The sequence below is a fragment of the Grammomys surdaster genome, unplaced genomic scaffold (genome assembly GCF_004785775.1).
Source record: "Grammomys surdaster isolate TR1022 unplaced genomic scaffold, NIH_TR_1.0 125901, whole genome shotgun sequence".
NCBI classification, from domain to species: Eukaryota; Metazoa; Chordata; class Mammalia; order Rodentia; family Muridae; genus Grammomys; species Grammomys surdaster.
Genome location: NW_021620725.1, coordinates 470,995 through 485,162, shown reverse-complemented (window position 1 = coordinate 485,162; position 14,168 = coordinate 470,995). Strand labels below are relative to the sequence as shown.

Here is a 14,168-nt window from a genome sequence, read left to right as displayed (position 1 = left end):
GCACACACTGTGTTGTTTTTTTTTTTTTAAAAAAAAAGATGATCTTTAACTTTTTGGGCCCGGTTGTGTGTACAGCTGTACATGCAGTATCTAATAGGAAATTAAAGTTTAACTTCGTCTTCATGTTTTCTGAGACATCTCTGCCCTCCTGCTCCTGAAGTCTTAAAGTCATTTTCATCTGCAGGGTCTCTGAGCACAGAGCTTGACTAGAGTGGTGAGTGTGTGGGGTGTTGAACTGTTAGCTTCTAAGAAGGGACCAGACAGCGTGGCTTAAGATGCTGCAGTCGTGTTACTGTGAAGGAAAATTCTTCCACTTTCAGCGGTGTGTGTGTGTGTGTGTTCATTTTGGCTTTTTAAAAATGTTGAAAATTGAGGAGAACATGATTACCTTCACAAAGTATTTATAGATACACTGTAGGCAAGCACCAGGAAACATGAGTTTAGTGCTCTGGCCGTGTAATATGTTGTCTATGACCCAGCCAGCATTCTGCTGGGCACTGTGTCCTATAACTGTAAATCACCTGGTTTATAATGCTAATGGAAACTGATTTGTTTTGTAATGGAATACAGAGCAGATGTATAATAGGATCAGGATTGTCCCACACTTGTAAATAAGAATGGGCCCTGTTTATTTTGACATCTTTTTACAAAACACATTGTATTAGGATGTGAATATTCCAAAACATGCTCTTGTTTAAAGTTTTGAAATTTTTATTGTTAAATGTAACATTTTAATGGTTGTAATAATTATTTGTATAGATATGAATATAGTATTTTATTTAAGAAAATAAACTTTGCAGTTTTGCATTGTGAATTCTCTCTTTTCCTGCCCATTTCTCTTCAAATATGCTTGTTGCATCTGAAGTAGTGTATTACCATAGTTTCATCTATCTGAAAAGAACCCATGACACTTTGCTGTTGGCTTTGTGTTCCTAAGTGTTACACCTCAAGTAAATCAGTTATGATGGGGGGCTAAACTGTAAAAAGAGGCTGCACACCTGTACATTCGTTATAAAAAGTAAACTTAGAATTTCACACATGGAAGAGTGTTCAGTGAGGATTCAGTTCAGTGAGGATTCGACTGTGTTCACAGTGTAAGAAACTAAAGCTTAGATATTGAGATAAGGGTTGGCATTGGGCTGGAACCCTGGCTTTAGCTGATGAGCGCATACACAGTTCTTGCAGAGGGATGAATTACACCGCCTGTGACTCCAGCTTCAGGAAGATCTAACTGCCTTTTCTGGCTTCTTCAGGCAGCTGCACCCATCCATATGAATACCCAACATAGACATAATTAAAAGTTAAATCTTTTAAAGAAAGTTGGAAGACCACTAAAGGTGACACACACCTTTAATCCCAGCATCTGGGAGACGGAAGCAGGCAGATCTCTGAATTTGAGGCTAGATACATAGTGAGACCTGTCTTTAAAAAAAAAAAAAAAGTTGGGTATTTTACTATGGTTGTATTAACTTAGTTAAAAACTTACAAGCATAATTTACAAGGGAAAGCTAGATTGTATGGTATAAAAATATATATAAAACAACATAAACGTTATTTTGTGTAAAACTTACATAAACTTTATATTGTTCAGCTGTTGTTAAACAGGGTCTCACTATGTAGCCTTCACTGACCTGGAACCAACTATCCTGCTTAGCCTCTCCAGTTGTGATCACAAGTACATACCATGATATCTGGCCAAAATTATAGAAAGTATAAGGCTGAGGCATAGCTCTGTGATAAGTGCGCATGTGTGAAGTGTGTATGCCCCAAGCTGATTATGGATCCTTGGATCTATGGTTCAATGTGTTGTTTACAGATGGAGTAAAAACAATGCAAAAATGATCAACCCCAAATACAGAATAAAAAATACTTAGAAAAAAGCAGCATGCCATCATACGAAGAAAAAAATATTTCAAAGGTAAGGTGTTCCCTTGCATTGGACAGCAGACAGTCAGCAGTTGGTCTCATTTATGCCTGGAGTATTAGTATTCTCTGAGGAGAATTCTCACATGGAGAATTTATTTAATTGACTTACATGAGTCATGCTAGACTCTTACACAGTGGGCTGTCTGTTGAAAAGGCCAGTAGCTGCTCAGTCTAAGTGGCCGTATACCTCAGCAGTCCTGTCTGGTGCTGGAAGGCCATTCTTGGAGAGCCACTGGTCTTTAGTTCACATTGGAAGGCAGAAGAGACTGGGTTCCAGTGGCAGCAGAGGCTGGCAGGAGCAGTGGTGGCAATGGGGTGGATTCACTCATCAGCAAGGCTGAAGGCAAGCAGGTGAAAGATGACAGCTTTTCCCTAGAACCTCCTTGTGGCTGGGCCCCCATCATAAGGTGTCTTCCATGTGAGGGAGGGTCTCTCCCTACAGTTAATCATTTCAAGAAATACTCTAGTAGACCTGGCCAAAGGAGTGTTTCTTAACTGATTCCAGAGCTTATCAAGTTGAGAAGGTTAACCATCACATCTGATCTTTGTCTTGTCCTGTGCTGACTTTGTTACCATGACAAGTACCTGAGAAAGCATTTGGATTTTACTTTGGATCATGAGTTCCAGGTTCCACTCTTAAAGTTAGCTGGAGCCTTTGTTTTTGGGTCTTTGTTGTGGCAGAACAATGTGGTACAGCAAAGTTGGTCACTTCCTCGTGGCCGAGAAGTAGAGAGCAGAGTGACAGACAAAAAGGGGTCAGGGTTCACTGGACTCAGCAGTTAAAAGCATGTGATGCTCTTACAGAGGACCCCAGTAAGGTTCCCAGCAGCCATGTCGGGCAGCTCACAATTGGCTCTAACTCCAGCTCCAGGGGCTCTGTGTTTAAGATGAGATGTTCCCCCATCGTCTTTGGCATTTAGATGCCTGGTCCCTAGTTGATGATGCTGTTTGGAGAGGTTTCGGTGGAGGAAGTTTGTTACTGGAGGCAGGGTTTGAGAATAAAAAGTCTGGTCTACTTCCAGTCTGCTCTCTTTGCTTCATACCTGATGTGAAGGAAGAGAGCTCTCAGCATCCTGTTCCTGCTGCCGTGTCTGCTGCCATGCCTCCCAGCCAGCCATGCCTCCCAGCCAGCCACGCCTCCCAGCCAGCCACGCCTCCCAGCCAGCCACGCCTCCCAGCCAGCCACGCCTCCCAGCCAGCCACGCCTCCCAGCCAGGACGCCTCTGGAACTGTAAGCCCAAATGAACTGTTCTGTAAGTGGCTTTGGTCATGGTGTTTTATCACGTAACAGAAAAGTAACTAATGTCTGACAACTTCTGGCATCTGTGGGCACCTGCACATGTGTACACATACATGGTTAATTAAGAATAAAACAAAATGTATTTTCAAAAAAAAAAAAGATAATAACATCCTTCCAAAGACATAACCTACCTTCTCCAATTAAGTCTTGCCTCCAAGTTTTTCCATTACCTCTAAATAATGCCATCAATCATGACTGTATCAACTAGCAAACCACCTGATTATCAGGTCAGGATCCTCATGTTCCAGTGACTCTCTATGACTGAATCCATCAACTCAATACCAAGCCTGCAGTACATGAACAAATATGGTAATAGACATAAAGTGTCAATATCATAACATATGCTAGTATAAAAATATAAATCATATATATATTACATATTATATATATATCATATATATTATATCACTATATATTATATCTATCTATATCTTTATACATAGATAGATATAGATATAAAATGAGAACCACAAAGGTCTCTTAGGTACCCCAGGAAAGGCGTGCACAGGAAGTTAAAGTGCACAATTTTTTTTTTTTTGTGGTTTTTCGAGACAGGGTTTCTCTGTGTAGCCCTGGCTGTCCTGGAACTCACTCTGTAGACCAGGCTGGCCTCGAACTCAGAAATCCACCTGTCTCTGCCTCCCAAGTGCTGGGATCAAAGGCGTGCGCCACCACCGCCCGGCCAATATTTTCATTCTAGCTTCTTAAGACTTGAGATTAAGATGTGATATTCTAGAGCTGGAGAGATGGATCAGAGGTTAAGAGCATTTGCTGCTCTTCCAGAGGACCCAAGTTCAATTCCCAACACTCACATGGCTTGTCACAGATGTCTGTAACTCCAGTTCTAGTGGATCCATCACCTTCACAGAGAAGTACAATCAGGCAAAGCACCAGTGCTCATGAAATAAAAGGTAAGTAACAGTTTTAAAAAAGAAATTGGATAGTATGTCCCTGTTCCAAACCAAATTGAGTTGATTTTTGTTGTTGTTTGCATCATTTCTGGACAAACTTAGAAATATTTTGTCATCTTACTACAAATGAAAAATACAATTTTCCAGGGTAGTTATACACTATGCTTGAGTTTTACTGAGATGAAGCCACAACCTTATCAGAGGTAAGGGCAGGACCCAAACACCAATGACAAAGATGGTTCAGCCACTGACTGGACTTAGATACTCTGTCGTGTCCATCAGGATGACACAGTCTCAGAGATCCTCCTGGATGACCTTTGACTCTTGACAACTATTTGAGTCTCTGATTTTTTTTTAAAGATCTATCTATCTATCTATCTATCTATCTATCTATCTATCTATCTATGTGAGTACACTGTAGCTGTCTTCAGACACACCAGAAGAGAGCATCCCATCTCATTACAGATGGTTGTGAGCCACCATGTAGTTGCTGGGAATTGAACTCAGGACCTCTGGAAGAGCAGTCAGTGCTCTTAACAGTGAAGTCATCTCTCCAGACCCCTGATTTATTTATTTTTTTAAGTCAGAAAACCCACTACATCATTCCTTTGCTTTCTCTCCATTTTCAGTTTTGGTTTTGAACCAGCAGACTCCCAGTGATAACCTGAAACGTTATAGCATGTGCATTTTAATTTAAAAGGTGAGCCTTTCGAGCTCCATCTCTTTGCTATCACTGTATTTATAATACAGTGAATTTATACAGACTTTGAAACAGATGGAGCTATCCTTACATGAGTCCTGCTGTTCCAGTTTGGAGAGCCAAACATTTCCAAAACTTTAGTTTCATTGGCTGACAATCCAAATGGCTTTGTAGGTTCATTGTAACCTGGGTTTCTGTAACAACCACGTATCTTCTGAGCGTCATGCTTCCTGTTAATAAGCTTAGATGTTCAGTAGTTATACAGTCCCAGGCTGTGTGTCTTTCGTGTGTAGAAACACACCCAGATAATGGCTGGATCTTCCCTCGTGGTACAGTTTGTGCCTAGTCCGACCTGAGTCACACCTTACTGACTGGAAATTCAGGTTTCTGCAGTAGTCCTTCACCTAATGAATAGTGTTTGCTCTAAGCATCAGTTTCTCAATGTGGAAAATAGGGAGGGATTTGATCAGGATTTGATCCAGTGATATGTACTCTCTCGGCAGGGTGCCTAATGAATGGATGCTGTCTGAATCATCTGTTCTGCTGCCATTCTGGCTCTGGGATGGAGTCAGGAGTGGAGACCTCAGTTGCCAGTGCTTAGATCCAGTAGTGCTGGAGCAAACTCCAGTCTCATGTTTGTTCTGTAGCAAGAGAGGACCTGGCAATGGCCAAGGCAAAGAGGCATAGCTTTTGTTTATCTGATGGTAAATTAAGATGCTCCCAACCTAATATCGCACCCCCTCTAAAAGCTTTGCTCAATGCTGGCACTGAAAGTGGGCATTTCATTTTTCTTACGAAATGCTTGATGTCTATTCACAGTATTTCTTACGTGTTAACATCTTCCTCTTTATTTGAAAAGATGTTTTCTTGTGGGCATGACATTCCAGGCTGGGACAAGCCAATGGATGTCAGCTTGCCTGTTAGTCCACGTATAGATACTTCATTTTTCATTCTTTTGCGAGACATTCTTATGTGACCTTGGTTGGCGTAGAACTCGTTGTGTAACTGAGGTGTCTTAGTTAGTGTTCCTATTGCTGTAAAGAAAAAACCATGACCAAAAAGCAGACCAGGGAGGAAAAGCTTTATTCAGCCTACCTTCCAGATCATACAGTTCATTATTGGAGAAAGTCAAGACGTGAACTCTAGCAGGAAGAAGGCAGGAGCTGATGCAGAGATAATGGAGGGGTGCTGCTTACTGGCTTGCTTTGCATAACTTTCTTAGCCTGCTTTCTTATAGAACCCAGGACTGCCTGTCCAGGGATAGCACCATTCACAATGGGCTAGGCCCTCTTCCAGTGGTCACTAGTTGAGAAAATGCCTTACAGCTGGATCTCATTTTCCTCAACTGAAGCTTCTTTTTCTCTGTTGACTCTAGCTTGTGTCATGTTGACACACAAACCAGCCAGTATACAAGTATAACCTTGAATCCCTTTTCCCAGTGCTGTGGACTGAACCCCAGGTCGAGTGATTGTTATGCAAGTGCTCTACGGCTGAACTAAAATCTATAACTCTTCAACTTTGAACTTTGGGTCTTCATCCTTCAAACTCCCAAATGTGGGATAACAGTATGCACCAACCCTGTCCAATCTATGCTGTGCCAGGGCTCAAACCCAGGGCTCCATGCATACTAAGCAAGCGTTCTCATACCTGAGCTACATCACCAGCCTTACATACGGTATTTTTAAATACCATCTGGAGTAGCTGCAAGTCTCTGTACTCAGCTCAGAGGATCCTGAGGTCCTGTCTTTCTTTTTACTTTAATCTATCTAACAAATTGGGCCTGGAGAGATGGCTCAGCAGTTGAGAGCACTGGCTGCTCTTCCAAAGGACCTGGTTTAATGTCTGGCACCCAAGTTCAATTCCCAGTACCCACATAGAAGCTCACAACTGTCTGTAAGCACAGTTACAGGGGATCTGACACCCTCACACAGACATATAGAAAGACAGACATTCAGGCAAAACAGCAAACAATTTTTAAAGATCTACCTAACAAGTTAAACCCTCAGCACCAATAGTTGTTCTTCCTTGGGTCCAGCCACTCTTTCCTAACATTTATATAGTGTTCTCACTAAATGACATTCTGCAAGCTCTCCACTACTGTCACCAACACTACTGTGCACTGCTGTCCAGCAAGTTACACTGTTTTCTTCCCTTGTATGTTACCTCTTCATTTTGTCACCCTGAAAGCAATTGAGTTTCCCTCCATGTCCAGCCTTGACTTGCTTACTCTCAATGGTTAATCTTGGTTGTCAACTTGACCACATCTGGAAAAAACTATAAACCCAAGCAGTTGACCATGCCTTTGCAGTCAGAAGACCCACTCTTCTGGTGGTGGTCCATATAAAAGGACATGGGAGAAGAAAGACTTTGCTTTTTGCTTGCTCACTTCACTCTCACTGGCAAGGTCATCTATCTTGTTCCTGGGGCTTTCCTTTTCTGGTGTTAGAACCCATTTCTTTGGGATTCCAAGGTAGACTGAAGACTCTCTAGGGCTATTCCAGGATTCCAGCTCCAGATTTGAGCTGTGGAGACTTCCAGTCTCATGGACTGAACAACTACCAGATTCTCGATCTTTTTGTCTTGTGACAGCCATTGTTGGACCTCCTGGATCATATCCTGTAAGCCACCCTAATAACACACACACCACACACACACACACACACACACACACACACACACACACACACTTTTCTCACATATGTGTTAGTGTTATCCAATTTGATCCCTTTGAGAATCTTGTCTAATACACTTACCTTCTTGGAATGTCTTAGGCTGAAATGTATTCCTATCTCTTAGGTAGTCAGAAAAAAAAAGCCACTAGCTAAGATGTTATGCCTGTAGTTTCAGAACTAGGGAAAAGCCAGGAAGACCATGAATTGAAGACTAACCTGGGCTACATCATGAGAGCCATTTCATGGAGGAGGGAAAAAAGGAAACAATGATTGTTTGAACCAACTTTCAACTGGGTTTCCATTCATCTTCCAGTTGAGTGTTTGTTATTTTCCTTCTCTGTAGCATCCCATTCACATTCTTTTCATATTATTCTAACACTTGAAATTTCTCAGGTATATTTGGAGCCATTTTTAGTGCAAAGTTTATGTCTTTAAGATTCCCCATTCTTTAAAAATCTCCCTTCATCTTCTCCCCATTCACCCCACCACTTCAGGATCTCAACATGTTATTAAGGATAGCCCCCACAGGCTCAGACGAATGCTTAGTCAGCATGTATTAGCACAATTTGAAAGGATTAGAAGGATTATGAGGTGCGGTTTTGTTGGAGGAAGTATATCATTAGGGATGGACTTGCCAGGCCCAGAGTCTGTTTCCCCTTCCCCGATTCTCTGCCTCTGGAGGCAGCTGTAGCTTTCAGCTACTGCTCCAGCACCTACCTGCATGCTACCATGCTTCCTGCCATGATGATAATGGACTAAACCTCTGAAACTGTAAACAAGCCTCCAGTTAAATGCTTTCTCTTTTAAGAATTGGTCGTGATGTCTCTTCACAGCAACAGAACAATGACTGAGACAAATGTTAAGAATTCTATGAAGCCACTCTTTTACTCTTTGCTTATTTAAAATAAACGTGTGGTAACAATTTGTTTTTGATCTGTCTTCTCCTTTGGATTATAGAGCACAGGATATAAAAGTCTCTATGTCTTTTGTCCCTTGGTATGCCCTGGTTCTTCCCACTGCCCAGTCCAAATATTTCCCAATGATGTGAATAATTCCCAGTGACGTGAATAGAGCAGTATGAAGAAAGTAAAGGTCAATGCACCCCCCTAAAAAGAAGAGTAGTCCACAAGTCATCCTGTGTTTGAGAAGAAGAGTAAACAAGACTGAATCCACCCTCTTGGAAGAGGTATGCCTGGTACCAGGTGCTCTGTGAAACTTTGCATAAGCAATACAATAAGATCCACAAAATGTCCGTTGGAGTCTTTTTGGGAAGACAACACTTCATTATCCTAAAATAAGATACTTTGAATCATCTTAGATAATCTTTTGTTTAAAGAACTGAAAGTTTCATTAACAAAGAATATCAAGATTTAGCATACAGGGACCAAGAGCAAGATATGTAGATCTGAACACCAGATTTCTTTTCCCTTTTGTGATGTACTTAGAGATGGGCCGCACACCCTTTGTTTAGCCCTGACTAAAGTGTAGTATTGCTTACAGGCCGATGCAGTTAACCATTGTTTATATGCAGTAAAGCTGATGAGCCTTAGGTCATAGAGACTTCACAGAAGCCAAAGATTATAGGATAGAAGTGAGGAATTTCCTTTTTGAATGTGTATGTATGTGTATGGGGGTATACCATGTGGTGCCTGAGACAGCCGCTCACAGAGGTGTAAAGAGGGTGTCTGATCTCCCTGGATGGATATAAACTGCCCCACATGGGTGTTATAAAAGCATCTCTTACATTCTAAGAGATGAACTTTTGCTGGAACTCATAATCAGAGCTAATAATACACTTGAGAGTCACTTAAAGCTAAATACGTCTATCCTGCTTTGTACTTAGCCTGCCTGCCTTTCTGAAAACAATGTGACAACCAACCTCACTTCCTTGACTTTTCCATGTAATCAGTCAGCTTCTACAACCTAAGCTAATGTATAGCTATACTCTTTTTTTTTTTTTTTTTTTTTTTTTTTTTTTTTTTTGGTTTTTCGAGACAGGGCTTCTCTGTGTAGCCCTGGCTGTCCTGGAACTCACTCTGTAGACCAGGCTGGCCTTGAATTTAGCTATACTCTTATATGCTGTACTCTTCCATGCCCCTGACCCAGAGTAGCACATGTGTATGTGCGTATTAGAGTAATAAATGTTAGTAATTGCAAATAGGTTGAAAGCGACCTTATAAAACAAATATCCACCGTAAAAGTTGAAGACAGCATTTAGGTATTGCTTGATAGCATTTGTTTGTTAGTTATCTGGTTCAGTTGGGATGAGTGACTTAATCTGGTAAAACACTATTAAAGATTTCTCTATTAGTAGGCACCCATCCAAACTAAAACCATCACTCTAGTGTTGTACTCTAGAAGCTCTGGGGTTTGCTAAATTTGCCTGATTTCATGTGTTAACGACTGAGAACACTTAGCCTTGTTGACAAAGGTGACTTAATAGGGAAGAGACATTAAAACGTAGCCCTGGTACATATCTTGTCTCCTCTGAACAGTGAAAGCAAAGGAAGCAATATGTCTACTTCTCTTCCATGCGGAATCATGGCGAGCCAGGCTTGGCCAGCTTCAGGCTGAGCAAACCATCTGCACTCTGTGTTCTTTCTTCCTTTTGCCAGGAGATCAGTCATGGTAGCTGACTTGACAGTTGTCTTTCCTTCTAGGACCTTTTTAGGTACCTGAGAGGTTGAGGCTTCCTCTCTATAGGCAGAGCCTCCAGTTTGCCTGCTAGTGGGAGCCCCTGATGGGTAGGAGTGTAGGGTACACTACACATAGCAGTCATCAGATTCCAGTGATGTCAACTACTTTAAAGGAGAAAACTGGAGTTTTCTCTCCTTTGAGATGCAGGGTGGAGATGGCTGATGCTGTTTCTAGCCAGATTCTGCACTAAGCCCCAACTTTGGAAGCATTAAAGATTTTCAGTTGGAATTAAGAGAAAAATGCAGTGGCAGGTGGCAAGGAGGAGCCTAGGGATTGGAGAGGTGGTAATCTTGGCCTTGCCTCTGAAGGTCAAGCAACTTCTCAACCCCAGGGTCTCCTACAGATGAGAGCAGAAAACATGGAGACTACCAGGGAGAATCTGAGAGAAGGGAATGGGACACTTGAAGGCTTTGTTATTGTCCCACAACCCTGTGGGTGTTAGAAGGTGGGACCTGAGGAGCAGCTCGGTGCTGATAACACATATTCCTGGGCCCTTACCACTCTGTGAGCCATGAGCTGTAGAGCTACACAGAGAATCAGAGCTTCAGCAGCTTAACTGAGGTCACACAGCCAGTAGGCTGACTTTCACAGACTAAAGGCCTGACTCTGTGATTTCTCTTAGACTTAACTGTGGCTTTCAGAAGGGTATCTCTTAGCTGCTGCCTTTCCCCATAGTTTCAGACAGCGTGCCTGTCACTCAGAAGGAGAAACATTTGGGTATTATTTGATTTGCTGACACATGCATTTTGCAAACCCAAAGAACATTCTGCAGGCTGCCTGGAGTTACCAGGGAAGCAGCTGCAACTGTTTTCATCCCCAGTTGCTGGCTCAGGGATTGCCTTTAGTCATGGAAAGTCCCTTCCCCAGATAGACTCCAGTTTTCCATTGGCCTCTCTTACTGCTAAAATAGAACCAGGCGAATCTCCCAGACATCCAGCGAGAACAGGTGCAGCTGCTGCCCCAGAGTTTGTGAGAGGTGAGAAGATCTCGTATTTTTACAGGCACAGTCTCATTCCTCTGGGTGTTGCATCTCTGTTCCACTCCAACTGAGAAGCTCTCTTTACTTCTGAGAGTCCTCAGCCAAGAGTCTCCATTCTCAATCTCTCTCTCTCTCTCTCTCTCTCTCTCTCTCTCTCTCTCTCTCTCTGCCCGCTGTCCTTAACCTTCAGAGTTAGCGTTGCCTCTGCTTTTAAGAGGCAAAGGGTAGGAACTTGACAGAGAGTTAGCACAGGCATCGTTTTAGATCCTGAGGCTCCTTCCCTATGGCCTTCCTCTACCCCAACACTCATACTAATGTCCCAGATGAAGCACGATGACCTCCAACCACAAGATCTGTTCAGTAGACACAACCAGAAACATGTGACTTGGAAGGTCTATTTTTAAAAGCAGGTTTGGTCTGGGGTTTTTTAGCCTGCTACAAAGAACAGAAATGACCAGGACATATGACATTACAGCACAGGACACAACAGAGCACAGGGACACAGAGGCACAGTCACCCTCCTTTCTTCCCTCTCCATGAGGTCCTTTTTGTTTTCCCATTTTCATTGACTCTCTGCCCCCAAACAAGCTTCCAAGACAGATAAGTGTATCTTTGTATTTATCTGCTCAGGCCACAGGACTGTGTGGATGGACGTCGCTGTACACATTTTCCTTATTGGGTACACTTAAGATGTGACACCAGGGGGATCGTTTTGAAAGAATCAGCTCAGTTCAGCCATAAGCAACCAGATTTGAATGTTTTCTCTGTTACTTGTTTGTTTTGTTTTGTTTTGTTTTGTTTTGTTTTGTTTTGAGACCGGTCTCATTGTACAGCCCTAGCTGGCCTGGAGCTCACTTTGTAAGCCAGATTGGACTTGAACTCATAGACCCACCTCCCTCTGCCCATGCTGGGATTAAGGGTGTGAGTCACAAAACCTCACTTGTTTGGAACTTTTTAAAAAAAAGATGTTTGACTAGGACAACCCTCTGATTCATAGCCTTTATAAGACACACAGAGGCCAACAAGTTTTGAAATAACGAAGAATAACAGAAATTGTGAACATGATACCATTTTGGAAAGAAAGACTGCATAAAATTATTCATGGAAATTATCTTTGCATTTTTAAAACCAGGAAAAGCTTGCTGTTCAGACTTCCAAAGCACACATTTGAACACAGATATTTGAGAGAACGAATGGTAGTTTTTTTAAAAAGAGGAATGCCTGATCCATTTCTTTACTAAATGTTCAAGAAAGCACAGGTGAGGAGTGACTTCAATTTCATAAGCAAGTAAGTATGTGTGCACACACTTGTGTGTCTGTTTTCTGATGACATCATCCCACACACAACCAGGAAGTCTGGTCAAAATGGGGCTTCTCACAGGGTTTGTCAGATGTCATGAGAGAAGAAAGCTAGAACACTGCACTTTTTTTACATCCTCCTGGGGACAGTGTGAGAATGGGATACAGTAAGAGGTGACTGGATTAGCCATGACCTCTGTGACTCAACTGGTGGTGGCGGGAGGAGCATGCATCCATCCCAAGTTACTGCTGAGAATTTTGCACAGGTAGTGTGGAACCTGACCTACGTAAGTGACAGGCTCAGTTGTGGAGGACACCAGGGTAATGCTGCTGGGGAGCATTTATTCCATGAAAAGGCTATATAGGCACAAATTGAGTGGTGTGTCTGGGGACCATCAAGCACGGTTGCTTTGTTGAATTTGCTCCAGGATCCCGAGTCATTAAGGTGAATGCTGCTGATGCTCAGCCACTAAGCACTGTCCATCATTTCTCCTGTTGTAGAAAGAAAGCATTTCTCCATTTGTGTCCATCTTGGAGCTGTTAGGAGTCTATGGAGAAAGAGGGGCATTCTAAGAAGGCAGCATAAGAGTCAACATCCAATGGTGAGATGAAGACATGAAGAAACAGGTGATCACCCAGGCCTTGGGTCCAACAAAGGTGATCTTTTTAGAAGTGTGTATGTCAAAGTCCCATCCAGGGCATCGTCAGCAGTGCCAGGAATTCAAGCTAAAGGGTGACATAGCTTTGAGTAACTAGAATGTCTGTCCCCAGTTGGGTGGGAACTTGGTCCCATTTCTGCACCATATTCTGAGGAATCTGGTCCTCTGAGGGCCAGGGGAGAATGAGATGGTGCTTCAGCCTTCTAGAGCAGCAGGTGTCTCAGAGGTGTGGAAATGACCACACTGAAGGTTCTAAGTGGGGGGTCTGAGTAGCTGGTTTCTCTGGCCAATCTCAGTGAGGCTAGGAGGGGCCAGGCGGGTAAGCTGGCCTGATGCAGCTTGTGTCTAGACAACAGAGGTTCTTTCAAACAGAGGTTTTTGAGCCTCCTGGCTCTGTCTCTGTGCACAACAGGGCTTCCTTTCTACCATTCTTCTTGAGGTTTAGCTCAGTCCCAAGCTCTTCCTGTGTGAATGCAGACACCGTTGACTCCCCTGAGGCAGGTGGAGCATCTGGCAGTGGTCAAGCTGCTGCATTCACCATGTTTTCCACAGAACAGCACCAAGGCGGATTGCTCCTTCTTCCCCCTGCGATGCTGAGGGCTCAGAAGACAGGGATCTGGTCTCTGCGAACCACATCCAGGTCATCATCCAGAGTCAACAACACCTGAAGTGAGAGAGTTGGAGATGGGAAGGGAACATAAGTCCTGGCCACACTAAGTCCCTGCTTTCTCTTCATGTCTCCCACAGATGAGTTATCTCCTCAGTTGGTCTCATATTTTTAGCAGTCGTCCTCACTGCCTTGTTTCTAACCGGGGTTTGCCGTTACTAAAGTATGGCTCATTTATCAAGTCACTTAAACACTCACGAAGTGGGTTCTCCTATGTTAGTCTTGATGCTGGAGACATGGCTGGGGGTGGGAGCGGCACCCACCCTCTGCCCTGGAGCTCCCATTCATGAAAAGATCTTAAACAGGAAGAAGGCATGTGAGGTAGAATATTTATATAGAAGTAGTATATTTCACAGTC

The 14,168-nt window shown here is 42.9% G+C and overlaps 1 protein-coding gene across 5 annotated transcripts in view; it reads right to left on the bottom strand.

Annotated features, from left to right (window-relative positions):
* Window positions 1–12,283: 12,283 nt before the first annotated feature.
* Sidt1 (SID1 transmembrane family member 1) overlaps window positions 12,284–14,168 on the bottom strand; it is an 86,049-nt gene continuing 84,164 nt past the window's right edge. For 3 of the 5 annotated variants that reach the window (XM_028752410.1, XM_028752412.1, XM_028752411.1), the window contains one exon: window positions 12,284–13,807. In XM_028752410.1, the coding sequence (XP_028608243.1) occupies window positions 13,745–13,807 (63 nt within the window). In that variant the 3' untranslated portion in view covers window positions 12,284–13,744. The remainder of the gene's footprint in view (window positions 13,808–14,168) is intronic. The other 2 variants (XM_028752413.1, XM_028752414.1) reach the window with 1 other exon arrangement.